This window comes from Phocoena phocoena, chromosome 9 (assembly GCF_963924675.1).
Source record: "Phocoena phocoena chromosome 9, mPhoPho1.1, whole genome shotgun sequence".
Lineage (NCBI taxonomy): Eukaryota > Metazoa > Chordata > Mammalia > Artiodactyla > Phocoenidae > Phocoena > Phocoena phocoena.
Window position 1 is genome coordinate 60,485,709 of NC_089227.1, and position 21,733 is coordinate 60,507,441.

The window sequence follows — 21,733 nt, forward strand, 5'->3', positions numbered from 1 at the left end:
ATGTCCCAGTCCCCACTCTTAGTAAGCGACAGTAGGAGTGTGAATGCAGGATGTGGATTCCAAACCCAGGGCCCTGTCTTCTGTGGCATGCTTCCATCACGAACCTCTGGTGTCTGCCGAGGGCCTGGTGGCCCTCTGCAGGCCAGAGTGGAGGCCACTGCCCAGAGCAGAGCGAGCCCCGGACTCCAGCCCCAGGGAGGGCACAGAGCACAGAGGCTCAGGTTCCCGCCAAATCCGGAATTTGGGGCCTCAGCCTGGAACCCGAGGGGAGGCCCTGGCCACCCTCGAGGTTTGCCCGGATCCTGAATCAGGCCGAGGTGTGCTAACAGCCCTTTCTTCTTGCTCTCCAGTGTCCGCCAGGACTTCGACGTCCCCACCAGCCACCTGATTGGAGCACACGGATACTGCACGCAGGTCAGGGCCGCAGTGGGGCGTGGGGTGGTCAGGCGCTTCTTTCCCTTCCGTCTTTGCCCCTGCCAGCACTCCCCAAGCAGCTTTCGTGTTCCGCCTCTGCTGGGCTTCTTCCTCACGGAGACCTAGAAAGGGAGCTCAGGTTAACTTCTGTTTCTGGAGTTTGCTGTACCCGATCTGTTTGCCTGGAGCTGCAGGAGGTTCAAGAGAGGCAGAGCCAGGTGCTGCCCAGCCCGGAGCCCCGGCATAGGCTGGGAGCTCCAGGCCCAGCTGCGGGGACGACGGCCATGGCACCCTACGATTGTACAGCACGTTGTCTTTATGGCCACCCACCCCTCTGCATCTTCACAAAGGGGCCCTCAAGTGGCTTCGTGGAGTGCAGGGCGTCCCTTAGCACAACTGCTTGCCATCGATCCTCCCAGTCACCCGGTGGCACAAGGAAAGGGATCTGTTTCAGATCCTATCAGCGAGTGTCGGGACTGGAGCCAAATGCTACACATGACTACTGTCTGAGCCCTTCTCTGCATGGCAAGGCCTCCTGAGCGGCCAGCGGGCCACAGTTAAATCTGACCCTCAGTGCATCTGGGGGCGGCGTGTGTAGCACAGACAGGCTGAGCGGAGCTTCTCTGGTTGCTGGGCCCAGCTGAGGACCCAGTTGTCCTAGGGGTCCTGGCTCACTTGTGCCAGTCCTGAAAACATACCTGGGCACCATGCAAGGGCCAGCTTGGGGCCTGTGGTTTGTCCAAGGCACCCACGGAGATGTGAGGTTTCCTGCTGCTTACCCCCCAGAGAAAAGTTTCAGGCTGAGTGACGACCAGTGGTGGTGCAGCTCCTGCTCTGGGTGCCTGTGCTCCCTGTGGGAGCTTCCCGACGCGCTGTCAGAGAGCGGTGTGACCCAGGGGTGTGCACTTAAGCGGCATACAGAGGATGCAGAACACAGTCTGGGGCTGGATTCTGAGCTGTGTTGGCAGTTCCACTTGCGGCATGAGCTGGAGCGACTTTCTTCCCCTCCCCGAACCTCGGTCTCCTCATTTGTAGAGTGAAGCATTTGGACTAGATCAGTGCTTCTTAAACTTCGATTGTGCACACGAGTCCCTCAGAGTCTTGCTGAAGAGCAGGCTGAGATTCCGTGGGCCCGGGCTAGGGCCTGAGGTTTTGAATTTCTAACAGGCTTCCAGGAAGGGTGATGCGGCTGGTCCACGGACTACACTTTTGAGTAGTGAGGAACCAGATGACCGCTAAGCTTTGCCACTGGGTGATTTTGAGTCTGGGGGCAGGGAGCGTCCTGTCACTATTTCTCCCCCAATTTTGAGGAGGCTTCCTGCTCAGAGGAAGGTTTTGAGACACACCCCAGATGGGCAGCAGGACCTTTTCTCCCCCTTGAAAACCCGCTGAATGTGTCTGAAGAAGGCCATGCCTTTCTCAGGCAGCTGCTGGCCCTGAGGTGCAGTATCTCAGAGCAGACATTTCCTCCAAATTCTTTCTCGTTTCCTCTGCGAGAACACAATGAGGCCCCCTCGGTATCTCCCTCCAATGAGGGCCCCTCTGCGGCCATCAGAGGGGCCTCTTTTACTGTCTCTGGGGCAGGGATCCTGGGGTTGACGGAGGGATTTATTAACCTGCCCATCACTCTCACAGTTCCGGTGAACTGTGAACTCTGTGAACTCTGCCCTCCAGAGTTTATGGTGGGCAAGGGCTGTTATGGCCATTCCCACGTACCATGGAGGAGATTCCTGCGGGCTGGCCTCACGCACGCGCCAGCCCTGGCAGAAGGAGTTAGAAGCTCCTGCCCCAGCGCTAAGGCTGGGCTCGCGTGTATCCTTCCTTAGCGGGGCAGCGCGCACTTCGAGGTTGCCCTCCGTTTTGAATCTTTGGCTGGCCAGGTGGTACCCTGAGGGTAACAAGTGAGGGGAGAGGGAAGGGACACCAGAAAGGGAGCCGGAAAGGGAGGGTGGGAGTCCGGCGCTGTCACTGAGCAGCTGTGTGGCCTGGGCAAATCCTCTCCCAGCTGCGAGCCTGACAGGAGGTTGGAGCCCTGGATGCTCTGCTTGAGGAAGGGCCCTTGCAGCCAACCCAGTGCCGGAGGCACTGGCTAAAGGAGATGGCCAGAGAGTCAGAGCTCCACAAGTCACCGTCTCCTGGTTCTGGGGTTGGCAGGCCTACTGGCCTGTCGGGTGTGAGGCCTGAGTCGTGCAGCCATGCAGCCAACAGAGGCAGAGACAGAGTGGGAACCCAGGCTGGGGCCCGCCGGCCTTCTCCTCCCTGCCCCTGCTATCCTCTCCTTTCCTTCCCCTGCCTTGAAGACCCCGCCCTCACTGGTGAAATCCCAATACGGCCTGGAGCTGAGTTATCGGTGTCACCCCATTGTCAGCTTCCTGGTGTTGATAACGCGCTCTGGTTATGTAAAATGTCATCGTTGGGGGAAGCTGAGTGAGCGGTGCACAGGAGCTCTCTGTACTATGTTTGCAGCTTCTTACGACTCTAAAATTATTTCAGAATCAAAAAGCTTATTAAAAAAATATCCAAGACTTCAAGACCCACCCAAATGCCGCTTCTCCACAAAGCGGCTCCGACTGTCATGGGGTCCTGTGTCCGTGTGGGCCACGAGCGCTCTGTGCACACATTGTTACAGCCCCAGTCACATCCTACATTGTGCTTCAGGCGTGCAGGCCCGCACCGGTCCCCCCTCTAGACCCGGACGCCCGAGGTCAGGAGCCACTCTTTCCCTACAGCGGGACCCGCACCCCACCCCCCGCCAACCCATACACAGGGTCCTGGGCGCAGTTGGCGCCCAGTGAATGCTTGTGGAATAAGGACTGATGCGTTCCCAGAGTCACGTGGCTGAGCAGAGTTGGCGGCTCCCCCGAGGGCTGTGGGAACGCTGAAGCCACAGCCCCTCTGATTTCAGTCTCTCGCCCTCCTTGCTTTCTTCCTTCCTTTTCCGCCCTTTTTCTCTTGTTCCCCATCTCCCCTTGACAAGCCTTTCCCCTTTCTCTCATCAACAGGAACTTGTCAATCTGCTCCTGACCGGGAAAGCCGTGTCCAATGTCTTCAACGACGTGGTTGAGCTCGATTCCGGGAACGGGAACGTCACGCTCCTCAAAGGCATCGCCGCGCGCAGCGACATCGGCTTCCTGTCCCTCTTCGAACACTACAGCGTGTGCCAGGTACTGAGCCCTCGGGCCTCCAGAGACCCAAGAGCCTGGCTCCCTGGGACCAACAGGAGGGAGGGAGGAGAAGGAGAGTTGGCTCCAGTTCCCGGAGCTGGGTCCAGTCTCAATCACAGAGCATATGGGAAAACTACACACACACACACAGCTTCACCGCCATCCAGTACAGGCATGAAGTTCACTCCCAGAGCCAGCTGTGATGCCATGAAAGGGACTTCTAGGGATTTACAGTGTGCTCGTGCATTAGAGTGGGCACAGGTGTCGCACGCGCGCGCTTGTGTGTGTGTGTGTGTGTGTTTGTGTGTGTGTGTGCGCCAGGGGGTCTTTTCCAGGGACAAGGGCCTGAGGTCTTGGGCCTCGTGTTAGTTTCCTAGGGCTGTCTCAACAAAGCACCACAAACTGGGTGGCTTAAACCCACAGAAACGTGTCGTTTCATAGTTCTGGAGCAGAAGTTCTCCTAACAGAAGTCCAAAATCAAGGTGTCGGCAGGGCAACACTCCTCCTGAAACCCACAGGGAGAATAAGCCTTCCTTGTCCCTTCTAGCTTTTGATGTTTTCCAGCAGTCCTTGGTGATCCTTGGCTTGTGGCTGCATCACTCCAGTCTCTGCCTCTGGTGTCACGTGGCCATCTTCTCCCTCTGTGTCTCCTTTTCTCATAAGGACGTCAGTCACATGGATTGCGGACCCACCCTACCCCGCTAACCTCGCCTTAACTAATTACATCTGCAACAACCCTATTTCCAAATAAGACCACATTCTGAGGTACTGGGGGCTAGAGCTTTTGGGGGGACACAATTCAACCCATAATAGGCCTTACTCAGTCTGTTTGCAAGTGTATTGGTCCCTCTACCTTTTCTCTCACTGCAGCCAGGGTCTTAGAAAGGGCCGGACCCCCAGGTGAAGCTGGGCACGGGGTAGGGTGACAGTATCTCTGGGCAACATGGGCAGGGGACCACTGGGCCCTGTGTTCTTGTCCCAGCCTGCTGCTGAACCTTCTCTGAGCCTCGGTTTTCATGTCTCCAGGGAAGACATTGTTCTGTGGTCGATTACATGAAAAGGTTGTCCTGAGGGGTAGCAGGAGGTCTTTCTCTGGTGACCGGCCCAGCAAAGATTCTTGGAGGGTCAGGATGAGGCCCCATTCGTCTTACATCCCCAGAGCCAGGGATGCAGAGACTGACCCAAAGGGATACTCAGAGTATGCTAGGTGGATGGATATGCAGGGCGGTTCAGTTTCATCATGCCCTTCCTGCGTGATCACATGTTCGGGTGGGCTGTCGCATTGAATGCCGTTGTTCAGGTGACCCTGTGCCCAGATTCCGCCTCTGGGTGACAACCCACCCCCACGGACAGGAAGCAGCCTTGTGGGTTCCAAAGACTTGGGGAGAAAAGAGTGACAGTGACTCCTTCCCAGATGTGCTGGTGTCAGGAGGGAGCCCAGGAGTGTAGCCGCGTGGCCCGTGAGGAGCACCAGGAACCCTGAGCATCAGATCCTGGGTGGGCTGTGAAGGCCTTCAGCCCGAAATTCCACGGGCTGAGAGGGGACCTTGCCCGGGCTTGCGGAATCCCCAGGTTTACCATGAGCCCTGGTTTCACTCTCGTGTGGGGGGCATTGGTCAAAATGTCAACTATTTTCCTTCGGTCTGTTGAGGGTAATTGACGGGAACAGCAGTTGGGCGTCATCCTGTCCTTGGAACAAAATGCAGATTGCACAAATTCAGGTCCTACAATGATCCTTGAATCCACATAGACCCCCCCCCCACCCTGCCCCGCTCTGCTATTGTTTGCTTCGTCGAAGACTGGTGTTGTATCTCCCTGCAGCGAGGGATGGTTTGCTCCTCTGCCTTGGGACTGCAACCTCGCTAAAGAAGGACCCCAGGGCCTCCTCTCCTACTCTCCAGAGCTCACTGAAGGCTGGGCCTCTGAAGGAGAAGGCAGAGGCCGGGCAGTTAGACAAAGCACTTTCCTTTCCCGTAACTCCACCCGCTATCCCTTTGGTCGCTGAGTTCCTTGGGGCTTTCGTGATTAGCCACGTCAGACAGAGAGGGAATCCAAGGAGGTTTAGCCTCCAGGCCCAGACCTGGACCCAGAGCCGGGGCCCCCTCTCAGCCTGGCCTGGTCTTCCACCTGGCAGTACAGACGTGGTCACTGGGGAAGATCTGGTCTTTGGGGCCGCCTGGGCATGGCATCCACCGCGGGGCTGTTCTGATAAGGCTGAAGCCTTTCTTTCATGTAGACGGCAGAACCAGGCCCGCCTTCACTCACAGCCCATCTCCAGGCTTCTCAGTGCGGCCTCTGGCTGGGAGCCAGGGTTCTGGGGCCCTCACGAGTATGTGTGTGGAAGGGTGATAGGTCCTGCCTATCAGCCAGCTTGTCAGGTGACCCACATTCCGGCTGTGCCCCGGGGGGGAAGCAGAGGCAACTCTGGGCCAAGAAATGCACCCCTGCCGTAGGTAAGCAGCCCCCCGCCCCAGCATGGCTGTGTCCTACGGGACCCAGTCTGCCATCGGTGACCCACTGGGTTGGCCTCGCCTTGCCCATCCGACTTCCCCCTCACTCCCTCCACCCCAGAGCGCAAAGTGAGGATGGGCTGCACTGCAGGCTGCGGTGGGGAGACCAGCCCCTCCTGGCTTGTGGTGGCAGTGGTGATGGGGGACGGAGAGGCCAGGGGAGGACAGCAAGGCACAGGGAGTTTAACTTCAGGGCTTCCCCATTCATTGCTGCCTTCAGGAAGGGACCTGGGCAAAGGCTGAGCTTGGCAGGGAGAGCTCTGTAAGCACCACCCTCCTCCTCCCATTTGTCCAGCTCTGCAAACAGCACCATCTACCCAGTTACTCAAACCAGGAGCGCATTCAATCCATCAAGAGGTCGTGGGGCTCCTTCCCGAAGCTGTTTCTCAAATCTGTCCACTTTCACCCTTATCCGAGCCACCAGCATCGCTGTTCGGGACACTTGTGATGGCCCAGCTGGCTCTGGCTCCTGTCCCCACCTCCTTCCAATCCTGTTCCTTCACTGAAGCCAGTGTGATCTTTAAAAGAGTAGATCAGTCACATCATTCCTTTACTTAACAACCTTCTATGCATTCCCAGTCCTCTGAGATTGTTATGGGCTGAATTGTGCCGTTTCCCCCCACTCCCCCGACCCAACATTCATTTACTAAAGTCCTAGCCCCCAGTACCTTGGAGTGTGACTGTATTTGGAGATAAGGCCATTCAAGAGGTAATTAAGGTAAAAGAAGGTCATATGGTTGGGCCCAAATCCAGCGGACTGGTATCCTTAGAAGAAGAGGTTAGGACACAGGCACACACAGAGGGAAGACCACATCTACAAGCCAAGGAGAGGGGCCTCAGAAGGAACCAACCCTGCCGACATCTTGATCTGGGACGTCCAGCCCCCAGAATTGTGAGGAAATAAATTTCTTTTGTTTGAGCTGCCCCATCTGTGGAACTCTGTTACTCAGCTCTAGCAAACTAATACAGAGACTACGATCCAGACCTTCCCATGACCTTTAAGGCCCTGCATCCTGTCCCGGCTTTTCCCTCCCTTCACGTTTTGACTTCACTGTCACTTCCTCAGGGACGCCTTTCCTGACCTCATCACTCTATCTCAGTAGAGGTCTGCACTCGTGGTCCCCTGCCCACCTTGTCATCCTCCATCATAGAATGTTAGTTCTTTCCTTCGCAGGCCTCCTCCCGGTTTTACGCTGCATCCCCTTTCATTGCTTTTGAGATGCAAACGTGCTCCGCATTTGAACATTTCTGAGTTTTTCACGCAGTCGATGATGTGTCGGGCCTTAATTGCCAGCCTGCGTCCTTTCTTAGTGATACAAAAAAGAACGGTGGCTCTGATGGCATCTTAGACTCAGTGAAATGTGGTGCAAATGTGTCTGTGTGATTCTTTGTTTGCTATCTCCTCCTCATTCAGCGGCTGACCCCATGAGGACAGGCCGTTCCAGGGTACTTCACCACCGACCCATTGTCTCACACGGTCCCTGGGACCAAAGGATAACTCATGTTGAGTGGATGTCATCCTTGGAGATGACAGACTGCCGCTCTGCCAGCAATCAAATGTCGGTCCTTTTAAATTAGGGCTTCGAAGCTGGCAGTCCATGGTTGGGTTGGGGGCATTCACACGCCTCACTCCCGCAAAAGACGTTAAGCATCCAGGTAAAAGTACGAGTTGACCCTTGAGCAGCACGGGCGTTAATCTGCGTATAATTCACAGTCGGTCCTCCGTATCCGCCGTTCTTCTGCATCCGGTGATTCAACCAACCACGGACCACGTAGCACTGTAGTCGTCACTGTTGAAAACCATCCGTGTGTAAGTGAACCCACACGGTTCAAACCCACGTTGTTCAAGGGTCACCTTAATCCCTGATGGTGCTGCATGTTCACCCGCCAGGAGAGAGGCTGTGCTGGAGGCAATGTGCCCACCCAGCCTCCTTCCTCACCCCAGGCCTTTGGTCAGCTACCCGAGAGTCCAAAGGAAGTGAATTTCATCTTTGGAAAATGTCACCCAGTGGGGAGGGGCTCCTGAATGAGAAAACTCATTTATAAGCTCCCCGGGCAGCTTTTTTTGCCCTTAATCTTTCGACTGTTGCTTAAATGGCAAGCTGCCCTTTTGTCCCTCTGCTGGAAAATTCAGGGTGGCTGTTTCTGCAGACGCCTGTTCCTGGTGGGCTGCATGGCTCTTTTTTCCTGCAGTGAATGGGCACTGGCTTCCCAGTCTTCAGGGCTCCCTGTTCGAGGTGATGCCCTCACCAGAAAAGCCTGGAATTTTAACCTGGAATGGAGGCCAAGTTTGCAGTGGGGTTTAGGCACGTCCAGCCACATCGTTTAAGACAACTAATTCCACCACCCCCCCGCCCCCGTTTCCACCAATGAGCGAGTCACACTTGAATGTTCACAGGTGGCTGGGGTGAGGGCCCAAGGGCCCAAGTGGAGGGGGCAGGTGGGGGGCTTGGACAATGAGACAGTGAACGCTTCGTGAAGTTCACCCTGCTACCCTCTGTAGGAGGTTCACGAGCAAGCATTTCCCCGGAGCACAGCCCCTTTGTCCGGGACACCCCAGCTCCAGGTGGGCTCTGAGAGGCCCGAGGAAGGCTGGCCGGCCATTCGTCTGTGACGGGCCCCGGAGAAAGTATGCCCATCTCCCCACTGGAAAAATAATTCCCATTCTTTCCTTAATCCACAGGCTGTGGCTGTAAATACCTGAGCATGCAAACATCTCCTCGGGGCTGGTGGGGATTAGGCCGAATCAGCCTGGCCCACTGCACGTACAGAAATGAATAAACTAGGGCCTGGGGTGGGGAGTCACAGGTGACAGCGAGAGAGTGCGTCGAGGTCTGGCCACCGAGGGGCAGACCAGCCAGGTGTCTGAGCAGGCCTTCGGAGGGCCCCGCCACGCCTCTCTCCTCTGCAGGCAGAACCACGGGAAGGCCCTGATGCTGATTCCGTGCGTCTGCCTTCTTCCAACACCTCTCTACCATGCAAGTCCTCTGCTGGGAACTTTCCAAAGGACTCCCTCCTCAGAAGGAAGTTCCAGCTCTTTATCCCCCGCTTCCCGTGCTCTTTCCTGATGCCCTGCGCTTTTCCTGAATGTCTCTGGACATTTGTTTGGGCATCACCCACAGACTGCTCACCCAGAGGCCCTCCCTCCCTTCCCCCTGTGGCTCCAGGCCCACCTGTCTTCAAGCTAAAGTCCTAGCTCCAGTTCCGCTTCGTTCGCGAGGACTTTCAGTCGTCAAACATTTGCTTATGTTGACCTACACCCCCTGCTCTGGGCTAAGGGTGTAGTCCGTGCCAGAGGCGGGCGCACGTGCTTGCGGTGAGGCAGAGTGATGCACGGCAGCGGAGGAGCGCGGGCACCTAGCGCCTAGTACCTAGGCCTAGAAGCGGGACATGATGCGTGCCCTCTCATTGGGTGATCTGGGCGATGCAGGACCCCTAGGAGAGGAGAGGTGTATGGGGGAACAGTGAGCGCACAGGCATGAGGCTTGCCGTGCTGGAGTAGTTTGAGGACCGGTGAGAGGTTCTGTGTGGCTGTGGCTGGGGAGGGGAGGGGAGGGGATGGAAGAGCCGGCTAGGAGGTCATTGCCTGGGGAGGAGAGGCTGGGCCTGGAGAACAGGGTGGGCAAGCACCCCATACCAGCTGGATGTGGGAGGTGAACGGGGGGGTGACGCCCGGCTTTCAGGCCAGGGTATCTCCGTGTGACTGTCTGTGGGGCAAAGGCCCTGCGAGCAGCGGGCTGAGCGGGCAGGGACAGCTCTGTGTCAGCGAGCCACAGACGGGGCCCCAGCCTCACACAGGGTCTGGGATCCCCAACGGGGCCTCGCTGAGGTCAGCCTGGGCCTGGGGTTGGACAGAAGATCCCTGGGGATGGCGCATGGTACTAGGTACCTCTGTCCGCTCCCTGTCCCTCGTCCAGGTCGGCTGCTTCCTGAAGACCCCGCGGTTCCCCATCTGGGTGGTGTGCAGTGAGAGCCACTTCAGCGTCCTCTTCAGCCTGCAGCTGGAGCTGCTGCAAGATTGGAAGGCCGAGAGGCTCTTTGACCTGTACCACTACGACGGCCTGGCCACCCAGCAGGGGCAGGTCCGGCTGACCATCGGTGCGCCGCCTCCCCGCCTGCCCTGTCCGTCCCCGGGGGGCCTCCAGACCGGTCGGGGATGCCGGCCCTAGCACGCCCAGTCAGGGCAGTCAGAGAACAGTGCAGACTGGGGGATCAGAGGGCGAGTGTGCGCAGGTCCTCCTGCAGGAGGGGGCCAGAGCTGGGCCTTGAGAAACTGATGTCCTTAAGGGTACAAGGTGAGGTTGAGACTACGTAGTAGACAGTGTCACGGCAGCAAGTTTGGGTTTTATTCTCCAGGCAGTGGGGAGCCATGGAAGGTTTCGGAGCAGGGGAGTGGTGGGCTAAGACATGTTTTTAGAAAGAATTATTCTGGTAGCTGAAAGGGGGCAGGAGGGTGGGGTGGAGACTGGAGGTGGGAGGCCAGTGAGCAGGGACACCTGTGGTGTCCAGGTCAGAACCGATGGGCAGGAACCAGGGAGGGTCCAAGTAAGACGAGACGAGGGGCAGGTACCGGAAGAGTCAGGTCCCAGGAGTAGGGTTGTCGGTGCTGACCTCGGGGTGAACGTGGGCCCCGGGCTGGTGAGCATGTACCTCTCTCTCCCCGCTCCCCAGACACCACCCAGACCGTCCCTGAGGACAGAGACAACGACCTCGTCCCTCCCCTGGAGCTGTGCATCAGAACCAAGTGAGTCAGGCCCATCTGTGGCTTTGGGGCCTTGCCTGAGTGGCTGGGAGGAGCAGTGGTTGGGAGTGGCCTGCAGGAAGGGGGATGGGTTCCTGGATTGTCCCAACTAGGAGGGGTGTGGTGAGGGGCCGGCAGGACCCCTGCAGACTACAAAGACACAGTGCTTGGGGCTTGTCTGTATGTGGCATTTTGTGGTCACCATGGCCCAGGGAGACATGTGCGATTTGCGAGATGCCGTGTCTTCAGGTAGCTCCCTAAGATGCCCCGTGGCAGGGGGTGGAGGTGAGCTGGTGCCTCTTGAGACCCCCCCTCGTTCCGGGCAGCAGCTGCCAGGTTTGCTGAGTGCTGTTAGGTCCCCAGGAGGAAGAGCGAGTGAGGTTACCTGGTGGTGGCAGTGGAGCTCGGGCAGGATCGGAAGGCGGGAGGACGCGGCCCGGCCAGGGTGTGCTGGGAGGTGGCTTCCTGGAGCAGCGGCCCTCACGCGGGAGGAGCAGCCCCGGTCCTTCTGTGGGTGCGGCCCTCTGAACACTGAGTGGAGGTGCCCCAGAGGCAGTGAGATTGCCGGCGGGGGTCCTTGGCTCGTCTCACCCAGCCCTCAGTCTTTAAGGGAAGCTGAGGCTCAGGCCAGTGGAGGCGGGTGAATAGGAGTTCTCTGACCAGGCCCCAGGGCTGGGGCAGCAACCGCCCCCCCACCCCACCCCGCGGACTGGCGGTTGTAGCCTTTGGGTGGTGACTTGGAGGCCTCAGGGCGCAGTGGGAGGGGCAGGCCTGGGGGCGGGGAGGAGACCTGGATTCCAGTGGGGCAGCATTAGAACTTGCCAGTGTGGTGAGCGTGCATTCCGGCGTTTGAATCCTGGCCTTGCTGCTTTCTGGCTGGGAGCCATCGGACCTCTCCTGTCTGTACCTCACTTTGTCCTCTGTAAAATGGGGGCAGTGGCTGTGCCTGGCTCACACGGCTGTTGTGAAGAGCGCCCAGGACATTACCAAGCAGGAGAACCGCTCTCGTTAACATTGTCTCAGCCGCTCCTGACTCGCTGTGACCTCGGGCGGAACCTCTGTTTTCCTGTTTGTGAAATGGTGGGGTTTGGGGTGGAGGACGTAGGCCATGGCTGGGGCCCTGCGGCTCTGACCGCCTGCGATCCAACGGGCTCCCCTGGAGTCTAGGGCCGCTACCCACCCACGGGCAAGTGAGCCCTTGAAAGGAGCCAAAGAGAAAGAGAAGACTCCACATACACAGTCCCCAGGGACTGTGTCCCCAGGGAGGGGACGTGGAGGAGACGTCGTGACATCCTCATTACGCCCCACCCATGCGTCCACCTGCTCAGCCGTCCACCTGCCCGCCCACTGGGCCAGGGACGGAGCATTCCTGTGGGGTCACGTGCCGGCGTTTCTTTCATCGGGAGGATTAAAGGCACATGCAGGTCGCTTTCCTTTCATGTACAGAGGGCCACTCATTCAGAGTGATGAGAGAAGGGCTGCACGGGGGAAGGAGGTGACACCAGCCTTGGCACCTTCCGCAGGACGGGGTGGGAGGCCACAGGGCATCCTTCCTGCAGGAGGACCTGCCCAGCAGGGCTCTGGACCGCACCCTGGACACAGGCTCCACCCCGCCTCCGGACCCCTGGGACCCCTCGCTGAAGGCCTACATCTGTCTCTGTGCCCCTCCCTGGGGTGGCCTGCCACCACGGACCTCTCCACCTGCCCCCGTCTGGAGTAACTTCTCTTTCCCCAAGAAGGCTTCTGCTGCAGGACTCGACTCACCAGGCACCTCCCAGGGGCCTGGGGATTGGACTTCTTGGGCTCAGCCCTAATTGGCAAGTGCTTGAGAATGACTTGGGGCTCTGATCTGTCAGGGGGCTCAGTCCAGAGACATCTGAGCGTGAACGTGGGCCTGGAGCACCTCTTCTTCTTCTGTCAGCTGTCCCTTCTCCCAGAACCTACCCCTGTCCCCGGGGCCGTGTGCCATGAAATGAACCGGCAAAATGACGGCATGTGAAATGATCTGGAGAGGCTGCACGCATCAGGGAGCGAGCCCTCGGCCTGGGGCAGGCGGTCCAGGCTGAGTCCCTACCCTGCCCTTGTCTGTCCCTGCTCACTGTCGTGGGAGGAGCTCGGGCAAGGCTGAGCCTTGGCATCTCCTCCAGCAGTGTTTCCTACTCCTCGGCACAGATAGTAAATCATCGTACTGGGGCAACACACAGAGTTAGGGACAACTGGCTTGGGGACTCTGGTTGACCCAGACTCTGCCCAGTTCCCTGATGGCTGAGGGGGTCAGTGGTCCAGCACGTCTGTATTTGTCTACGGCCACACCCACTGGGAAGGTTTGCTAGAGCACGATCATCAGGGTTCAGCAGGCATCCCCACTGGAGGGTGTGGTAAAACACAGATTGCTGGGTCCCACCCCTGGGGCTTCTGGCTCAGTGGGTCTGGGCTGAGGCCTGAGAATCTGCATTTCTCAAGAGTTCCCTGGTACTCCTGGTGCTGCTGTCCTGGGACGGCACTGTGAGAACTGATGTTCTGGTGGCTGGTGAGGGCGGTGCCTACCTCTCCCTCACCCTCCCTGGCTGCCTTGTGAAAGTCAGATGTCAGGTGAGATGCTCACCCTCCAGCATCTGGTCTACTGTAACATACCAGACCCGGCGTACTTCCTTCCTGGCTCCGCTGGCTGCCCCCTGCCCCCCCCCCCCCAGGTCTGAGTGCTGCATCCCCTGCATGGACTTTGCTGAAACCAGTTCTACTCCCCCCATCACTTGCTCCACCTTGATGGCTCGGTCCATCTGGGCAGTTAACACGGTGAGACTTTTCCCAGCCTCATTCCCGGAAAGCTGAGTGGTGAGTGAATAGTGGGAACGCAGGGTTTTTCCCCCTCTGTACCCATCAGATAACATACCCCACTGTAATGGGAAACAGCAGGCCCAGCCTCCTGGAATCCTGTTCCGAGGACTTGGATTACAAAGGCTTTGCGTATTGTTTTCATCCCAGATTCTCAAACAGCTCAAAGGGAGAAAGTTGGGAAAGTAGCCTTCGAGGTCAGAGAGACCCGCTAAAGCTGGGGCCCTGCCTCTTGGGGGATAAGTCCTGCTGCCTTGACAGGAAGGGCGTATGGCCCGAGCTCAGGTCGTTTCCAAGGCCAGTTAGTCCAGGCTGAGAAGCAGCCGAGCGCTCATGGCAGGATAGGCTCACCTGCGGGCTGGCGGGGCTTCCCTCTCATCACCTCAACCTCATGGAACCCCCGGACTGGACTCCATGGAAGAAGCAGCCGGATGGGACGCGCTTCTTGCTCTCAGAGTTCACAGTCAAATAGAAGTCAAGTTCAGAATCAACTCTGTTCTAATCCGGGGAGAGATGCGCCGCCTGCCCTCAAAACCACCTCTGTTGCCCCATAAGAACCTCTGACCTTCACGCTAACCCACGTGGAGCACGCCACATCCCTGGCCACCTGGCCACCTGCTTGGGATCCACAGAAAGGCCCTTGGACACCGCCCGATACGGCCCTTCCTTCTACAGATGGGGTTGCCGGGGTGGAGGGCTGACGCCAGGCCACACCTCGAGTCAAGAGCAGTTCAGGGCCTGGGGCTTAGGCCGGTGCTGTCCCAGCCCAGCGGAAGGTCACTGAGCAGGCAGTGTGACTTCCCGCCGCCTGGCTTTGTTGCCACGGTGACAGTGCACAAGACCGGACTGCCAGTTTTGCCTTCGGAGAAGAGCATCCTAATTTGAACCATCCCCGGGCCCTGTGCTGTCTCCACTCTCTGGTGTGACGCACACCTCGATCTCAGAGAAGCTCCTGTTACCTTCGCTCGTGTCTGTCCCCCAGCCTCCTCCCTCCTCTGTTTTCTGACCATCTCAGCAAAAAAAAAAAAAGAAGACTCATTTATGGTCATTTCCAAAGAAGACACACACAGTGACCTCTCTCAAGCTTCCAGCCTCGCTAGAATGGGAGAAAATGAAAGGGTTGTCAACAGGCCAGAGAAGAGAGGAAAGAACTCATAACCGGGGCCTGGGCCTGGGCGACAGATGTTTCTGTTTGGAGGCTCAGACAAAAAATTGAAAATGTAACTTCAGCTGGGAACGGTGCCTTTGAGGGGCTGGAGCTGAGCACCTACCTCCCACACCTGTGTGCCCGCCCGCCTGAGGAGTCTGCTGCAGGCTTCACGCCTCTGCTGACACCCTTCTTCCTAGATGCCCTCTTCACAGTGCCTCTCACCCATTGAGGGAGGGCTCCTGGGTGCTCCCACCGCCCAGCCCCCTCTTGTGAGTCCCCTGCCTGCAGCCCACGCGCACAGCCGCCCCTGGTGCGCCTTGATCGTGGCTCGTGCAACGCCACTGGGCGGAACCGAGCACCCAGCAGGAGTCTGGAGACCCCAGCTGCGTCCTGGCTCTGCTGCCGTCACATGGCACGACCTCTGGAAGGGCTGGCTCTGTCTGGACCTCAGTTTCCCCATCTGTCGATTGGGTAAAACGAAGCCTTCCCTGAGCTGCTATGAGGTCGAGAGGAGATGTAGAAGCATTCCCTCTCCTTTGGAGACCTCAGGGGGCTCACAGGCAAGTGGGGGGAGGAGGAAGAATGGGAGGAGGCAGAGGGGAAGGGACGAGAGAGCAGAGGTGGGCCATGGACAGGGCTCGGTGACCACCGGGGTCAAAGGGGAGAGAGAGTGAAGTGTGATGAAGACTCAGGTTTTCCCTCTGGTGCCTGGGCTTGACGAGGGGCAGGGCGTGTACAGGGGGTGTGTTCCCTCAGCAGCATCCCTGGGAGGCCAGCACGGAGCTAGAGGTCATTGAGGGGACGGAGGCAAGTGAGACCAGCTCTGCCCTTTAGGGGCTCACCGTCTAGCAGGAGAGGGACACCCCATGACAGCATGGCCGGGGAGAGCCTGACAGCAGTGCTGAGGGAGGATACTTCCGGAAGGAGGGCTCCTGGATCTGACCCTGAAGGAGGAGGGGTGGAGAGGGAGGATGGTCCTTCCAGGTGGAGGGCGCAGCAACCGGCCAGGTTCGCAGGTGAGAGACGGCCTTGGGGCTCATTCTGTAGTTGCTCTGACTGCCAGCAGCTGGCGCTCAGGACAGGACACTTGCACGCAGGGTACTTGTCTGGAAATCCAAAGTGAGTCAGAGAAGTGCTTGGGTGTATTTCTGCTGGTCGGCTCTGGTGGCTTTAAAACCAGGCCTGCCCTCTTCTCCTTGCTGATACAGCAAGACATCATGTTGAAAATCTGTGAAGTCAGGTAACTGCTGCTCTGATGCAGTGATGGCTGCTGGGGAAGCAAGGGATTCAGTCGTGGGCAAGAGATGGGCCTGCCCATGACGCTGAGCTGACCTCAGCTCTGGGGACCACGGCATCTTCGCTGAGCTCAACCCCGAAGCCAGTGGTCCTCAACTGGGGGCATTTTTGCACCCCGGGGGATATCTGGCAAAGTCTGGGGACATTTTTGGTTGCCACTAGTTTGCGGGAGGGTGCCAGATGTCCTACAGTGCACAAGACAACCCTCCCCCCGCAACAGAATTATCCCGATCGAAATGTCCGCTGTGCCCAGGTTGAGGAACGCTGCTCTAAACTCTCACACCCTCAGCCTCCTCTACATCAGCATAGCTGAATGAGCCTTGACGGTGCCTCTGCACTCAGAAACCGGTCCATTCCATCCCTCCCCTTTCTCTGTCAGCCCCTAATTGCATATGCAGAGTTCTTCTTTTTCATCCTTGTAACTGACCCATAGACTTTCAGAACCGTTCCTACGGGGGAACAATTCATCCCCTAAATAAGCACAGTATCCCAGCATTTCAGCCCTTTCAAAACGTCTGTGCTTTGATTTCCTCTTGTAGTTGTGAACTGCTTCTTTCTGTGTTTCTGATACTCTCCCTGCCTCAACACCTGTAGTCCAGGATTGGGTAGGTTAGTTACCTCTGTGAAAAGCCTCACAGGTAGCATAAACCTCCCAGCCTGACCTTAGGGCTCGGTGACTGTTGCTGTGACCTGGGCGTCTAGCAGCAGATGACTGTAACTCACCCCTGCACTGAAGCCAAACCCAATTTTGTCCCATTGGGAGCTCACAGGAGGAACTTCTGTCTGCCTGTCAGTGTGGGCAGAGGAGGACGATAAGGGAAGGGCCTTGGGGGCCAGGCTGAGGGTGGATCTTATAGGGATACAGGAAGTCTGGTCTATTTCTGACTCTTCCCCCTTCTTCTCTCCATGACCGGGGGCAAGAATCCAAACTGGTCTGGGCAGTAGTTTGGTCTTTGCAAACCTGCGTCCCTGGTGCCTGTCTGGAGCCAGGCTGTGGGTGGGAACGTTACTCCCCTCTCTTCCTTCCATCTGCCACCCCTGGATGTCTGGATTCAGGATGTGTCCCTAGTGTCTAAGATTTTGATAGGAAACTTACAGAGGCTGATACTCCTCTACAAATCTTACAGGACAGGACAGTAAGTCCCCTACATACGAACGAGTTCCATTCCAAGAGCGCATTCGTTAAGTCCAATGAAGTTAGCCTAGGTACGCAACTAACACAGTCGACTATATAGTACTGTACTGTGATAGGTTTATAATACTTTTCATACAAATAATACATAAAAAACAAAGACAAAAATAAAGAAAACATTTTAAATCTTATAGTCCAGTACCTTGAAAAGTACAGTAGCGCAGTACAACAGCTGGCACACGGGCTGGCGTCGAGTGAACAGGCAAGACGAGTCACTGACTGGAGGAGGGAGAGGAGGTGGGAGATGGTAGAGCTGAAGGATCGTCAGCGACAGGAGACGGAGGGCAAGCTGCAACTGCACTCACGCCTGACGTGGATGGAACGCACGTTTGCATCTTTGAAAGTTCGCAACTTGAAGGTTCGTATGTAGGGGACTTACTGTAAAAGCTTTTCGATGATGGGTTTCAAAACTGCAACAATGATGAACAGAGCAAGAAAACCGAAAACCTCAGGTTGCACGGTAGAATCACTCAGGCTTTGTCTTATGTTGCTACAGCTTGCTAACGTGCTGTTAACCCAGTAGATGCTGTAGGTCCACCTACTCCCTTGGAACCTGTGGTTATCTCAGTGCCTTCCCAGCTCGCCTTACCTCCCGAACCTGCTCAGTTGTGCAAGTCAGAGCTGCATGTGTCTTCCCCACCAGCTGAACCTATATTGGCTGCCCTGAGACATCATCAGGCTCCAGCACCAAAAGTGCAGGCAGTGGGCACTCACCAAGGAGCAGCGGTGCAGGCAGTGGGCACTCACCAACGAGCAGCGGTGCAGGCAGTGGGCACTCACCAAGGAGCAGCGGTGCAGGCAGTGGGCACTCACCAAGGAGCAGCGGTGCAGGCAGTGGGCACTCACCAAGGAGCAGCGGTGCAGGCAGTGGGCACTCACCAACGAGCAGTGGTGCAGGCAGTGGGCACTCACCAACGAGCAGCCTGACTTCTCTCGGGGTTGCCAAGTTGTCTCCAGATACCTGCCATCCCAGTGTCTCTCCTTCGAGCAGTGAGGAATGCTATGACGCTGATGGAGTCCATCAAAGTGGCTCAACCCCAAAGCGTCTAATAGATTCCTCTAGAACTGCCTCGGTGCTGACACACACAGGAAGCAGTCTAAAGCACCCAGGTTCCAAAGAATCACTGAATTCTTCCACATCCAGTGGAACCAAGTGACGCTGACCGTGTCGATGCACATGATACGACTGACGATAAAGCAGAGGCAGGGTCCGTGGATGAGCACGAGAGGTTATCACACATTTCTTATCACGGGTTAGGCTTGGAATGGATCTTACTAAGGTAGTTCTATCAACAATTACTCTTGAGAGAAGCCCTCTTCTAGAAATATATGCAGACGTTTTGCACATCCAGACCTGCCTCTGAGTATCTGTGACCAGAAGGATCCCAGGGACCAAATGGTTCAGGTGGTCAAATGGTAGCTCTCAGACTTTCGTGCAGGAAGCCAAGGATCCGTTGCCAAAAAGCCGCGCAGCTGCATTTTGGGTGAGACCTTGCAGCCTCATGAGGCACCGCCAAATGACGCTGGAGAGAACAGAGAGCTGGTTTTAGAGGCACTAGTTTCTTGAAACAGTATAACACTCGTGGCTGAGCAACTTTTCCGTCATCCACCCATCTCAGCCTTTTTTGCTGAGTGTTTTTAACGAGAAGATGCAATCCAGCATTCATACATGGACCGGATGAAAATTTCTTGGGATGTTGATTGGCGTGCACAACGTAGGGCAGGGCTGTGCCTTGTGTCTAGACTATGACCACTGTTAACATTCTCACATTCCCCAGTGGTTATGGAAGGCTTGTCCTTACAGCGCCGTGGGTGGAGCTAGGAAGAGAATGCACATATCAATTGTTCCCAAACGAGCTATATGCAAATATCGTCTCCCATGCTACTCCTGCACAGAATTACCACGATGATTTTTTTCTTCTCCAAATGACAGATCTTTTTGCTCACTTGAAGGGAAATGGAATGGTGTAAAATACGCAAAATACTCAACAGGGGGTCATACAGTCTTTACAGAGACCAAGAAGTTGCTGGTAATCAGGAGGAAAGTAGGTTGGAAGAACAGAACAGAGTATGAATCCCACTCACTGCCTGTGCAAGGCTGTCTCTCTCGACCTAAACATCAGAGACGTTGATGCGGCCATTGAAGCAAGGCACAAGCGAGAAGAAAGACAAAGAGCAGAAGCCCGAGGAAGGAATAGAGAGAAATTCAGCGGGGGTCTAGGTTATTCACGAAGATGGAGAGCGTTGGCTTTATGGCGAACCACGACTGAAACTTCGTGATGCTTCTAAGCATTAGATTGGGAAATGCAACAGCCTTACTTTGGGAGAACCTGTTCACTCCCTTCTTGCAGCAGGTCCAATCTCAGGGATATAGGCAGACCTCAGAGATACTGTGGGTTCGTTCCAGACCAGTGCAGTAAAGCGAGTCATACAAATTTTTGGTTTCCCAATGCATGTGAGAGTTATGTTTACACTATCCTGTAGTCTGTCAAGCATGCAGTAGCATTATGTCTAAAAAGCAATGTACACGTCTTAATTAGAAAATACTTTATTGCTAAAAATGCTGTCATCTGAACCTTCAGTGAGTTGTAGTCTGTCTGCGATAATAACATCAAAGATCACTGATCACAGATCACCATAACAAATTTAATAATAATGGAAAAGTTTGAACTGCTTCGAGAATTACTCACATGTGACACACACACACAGAGAGAACAAATGCTGTTGGAAAAATGGCACCCATAGACTTGCTCGACACAGGGTTGCCATAAACCTTCAATTTGTAAAAAAAACAACAAAAAAAAACAAAACCACAGTATCCGTGAAGAGCGATAAAGTGAAGCCCAATAAAATGAGGTCTGCCTGTACTGGACTTTCCAGCGCAGATGTACAAGTAAAGTGAAAGCATCCCTGTTTTCCTCCTCTGTGGCAGTTACAATTTTGACTTCAGTCCTGAAGAAAAACTTCAGGTTTTGAAAATGTCTGCTCCCTCCCCAAACCCCACCCCCTGGGAAGCGTTCCTAAACCCCAGTCTCAAAGTCCGCGCTCCAGTACTGCTGTTGAGGTGTGCAACAGCTGTTTCCTAGTTTGTATAATCTTAGGATGTACGTCTATGTGTAATACGCCTAATGCCAGATTTTTCAGAAATATTCCATCTGCTATCAATGATTCCTCTGAGTTGTTTTTAGAAAACTAGTTCCATGTATTAAAATCAAGTGCTGGTCTCACCTGTAATAACTTTAATTTTGGAATTGGACTATTATTAAATTGTGTCTAACCCTGGACTCCTGTTTAATTATACTCAGTGCTTCTTAAGGCTTCATAAATTTTTAAAAAAGGCAAATCAGTGCCTTACTGAACCGCTCACAGCCCTTCACTAGCGGTTCTTAGAGCAAAGCCCAGAATCCTTGCAAGGCCTCCTGGGTCCTGTGTGGTGCCATTCCCGCTGGCTCCCTATGCCCTATGCCTACCTTTCTGGGCTCCAGCAACTGGACCTCCTTCCGTGCCTTGAACCCTCCAGGATGTCTCCATATCTAGGTCTCCCCATGTGCCTTTAAAGTGCCACCATCAGGCACCCCTGGAAAGTGGCTGGATTCAGATGCGTGTAGATCACGCACCTCATTTGAGGGGTTTAGGTGCATTTGTTTGGTAGGGGCCTGGTGTGTAGGCCTGTCTGTGAGTGTGGAGGGGTGAGGTGGGCATGTTGGAACCTGAAATCCTCGAAGGCCCGGAGAGAGGAATTCCGGTGAGTGAGGACAAGAGCTGGCTCCTGTGTGGGCCTCTGCAGCTCTAACTCATTCTCTGTTCCTCTGCTCTTAGGTGGAAGGGGGCATCGGTGAACTGGAACGGCTCAGACCCCATCCTGTGACCCTCCATGTGGGTGAGCCCCATGGCTCCAGCACACATCACTGGGAGTGACGGCTGAGCCCTGGGCCTCAGGGACAAGTCTGGGCCAGCACCTGGGCCAGCACTGCTGCAGAAGCGTCCAGAACCTCCCTGCCTCTTCCATGAAGGGCCTGCCCAGGACTGTGCTGTGGACCCAGAGTGCTGCTGTGCAGCCCCTCGCAGCTGAGCGGTGACTGCCAAGGCCTGGAAGGAGGCTGGTGGGGCCTCTGCTGCCTTTTCTCTGCATCCCTCCCTCGCTCCCTGCGGGGCCGGCCCCTCGCCAAGCCTCTGATATGGTCGGCCCGGGACCCTGGGCACTCGTTATTCCTGATGGTTGGCTTTCTATAAAACAGGAGTCAAACCCATGCTGAGGGCCGAACCTCATTTGTTCTGTTGCCGCAAAGGAAGCATGAGGTCTGGCCGGCTCATGGCTGGGGCGGGGATGGTGATGGGTGGAGGGGCCCCAGAGCCCCGGAGGCCTGTGGGCTAAATCGTCACCTAACGAGGGTCTCTGCAGGCCAACCATGCCCTCTGGCCCACTGGTGT

The 21,733-nt window shown here is 56.1% G+C and overlaps 1 protein-coding gene across 2 annotated transcripts in view; it reads left to right on the forward strand.

Annotated features, from left to right (window-relative positions):
* MINDY4 (MINDY lysine 48 deubiquitinase 4) overlaps positions 1 to 21,552 on the forward strand; it is a 113,891-nt gene extending 92,339 nt beyond the window's left edge. Inside the window, exons 14-18 of one of the 2 annotated variants that reach the window (XM_065884474.1) lie at positions 351 to 414; positions 3,417 to 3,578; positions 10,006 to 10,186; positions 10,760 to 10,832; positions 21,122 to 21,552. In XM_065884474.1, the coding sequence (XP_065740546.1) occupies positions 351 to 414; positions 3,417 to 3,578; positions 10,006 to 10,186; positions 10,760 to 10,832; positions 21,122 to 21,170 (529 nt within the window). In that variant the 3' untranslated portion in view covers positions 21,171 to 21,552. Of the gene's footprint in view, positions 1 to 350; positions 415 to 3,416; positions 3,579 to 10,005; positions 10,187 to 10,759; positions 10,837 to 21,121 lie in introns of those variants that run through there. The other variant, XM_065884476.1, reaches the window with a different exon arrangement.
* Positions 21,553 to 21,733: the final 181 nt, after the last annotated feature.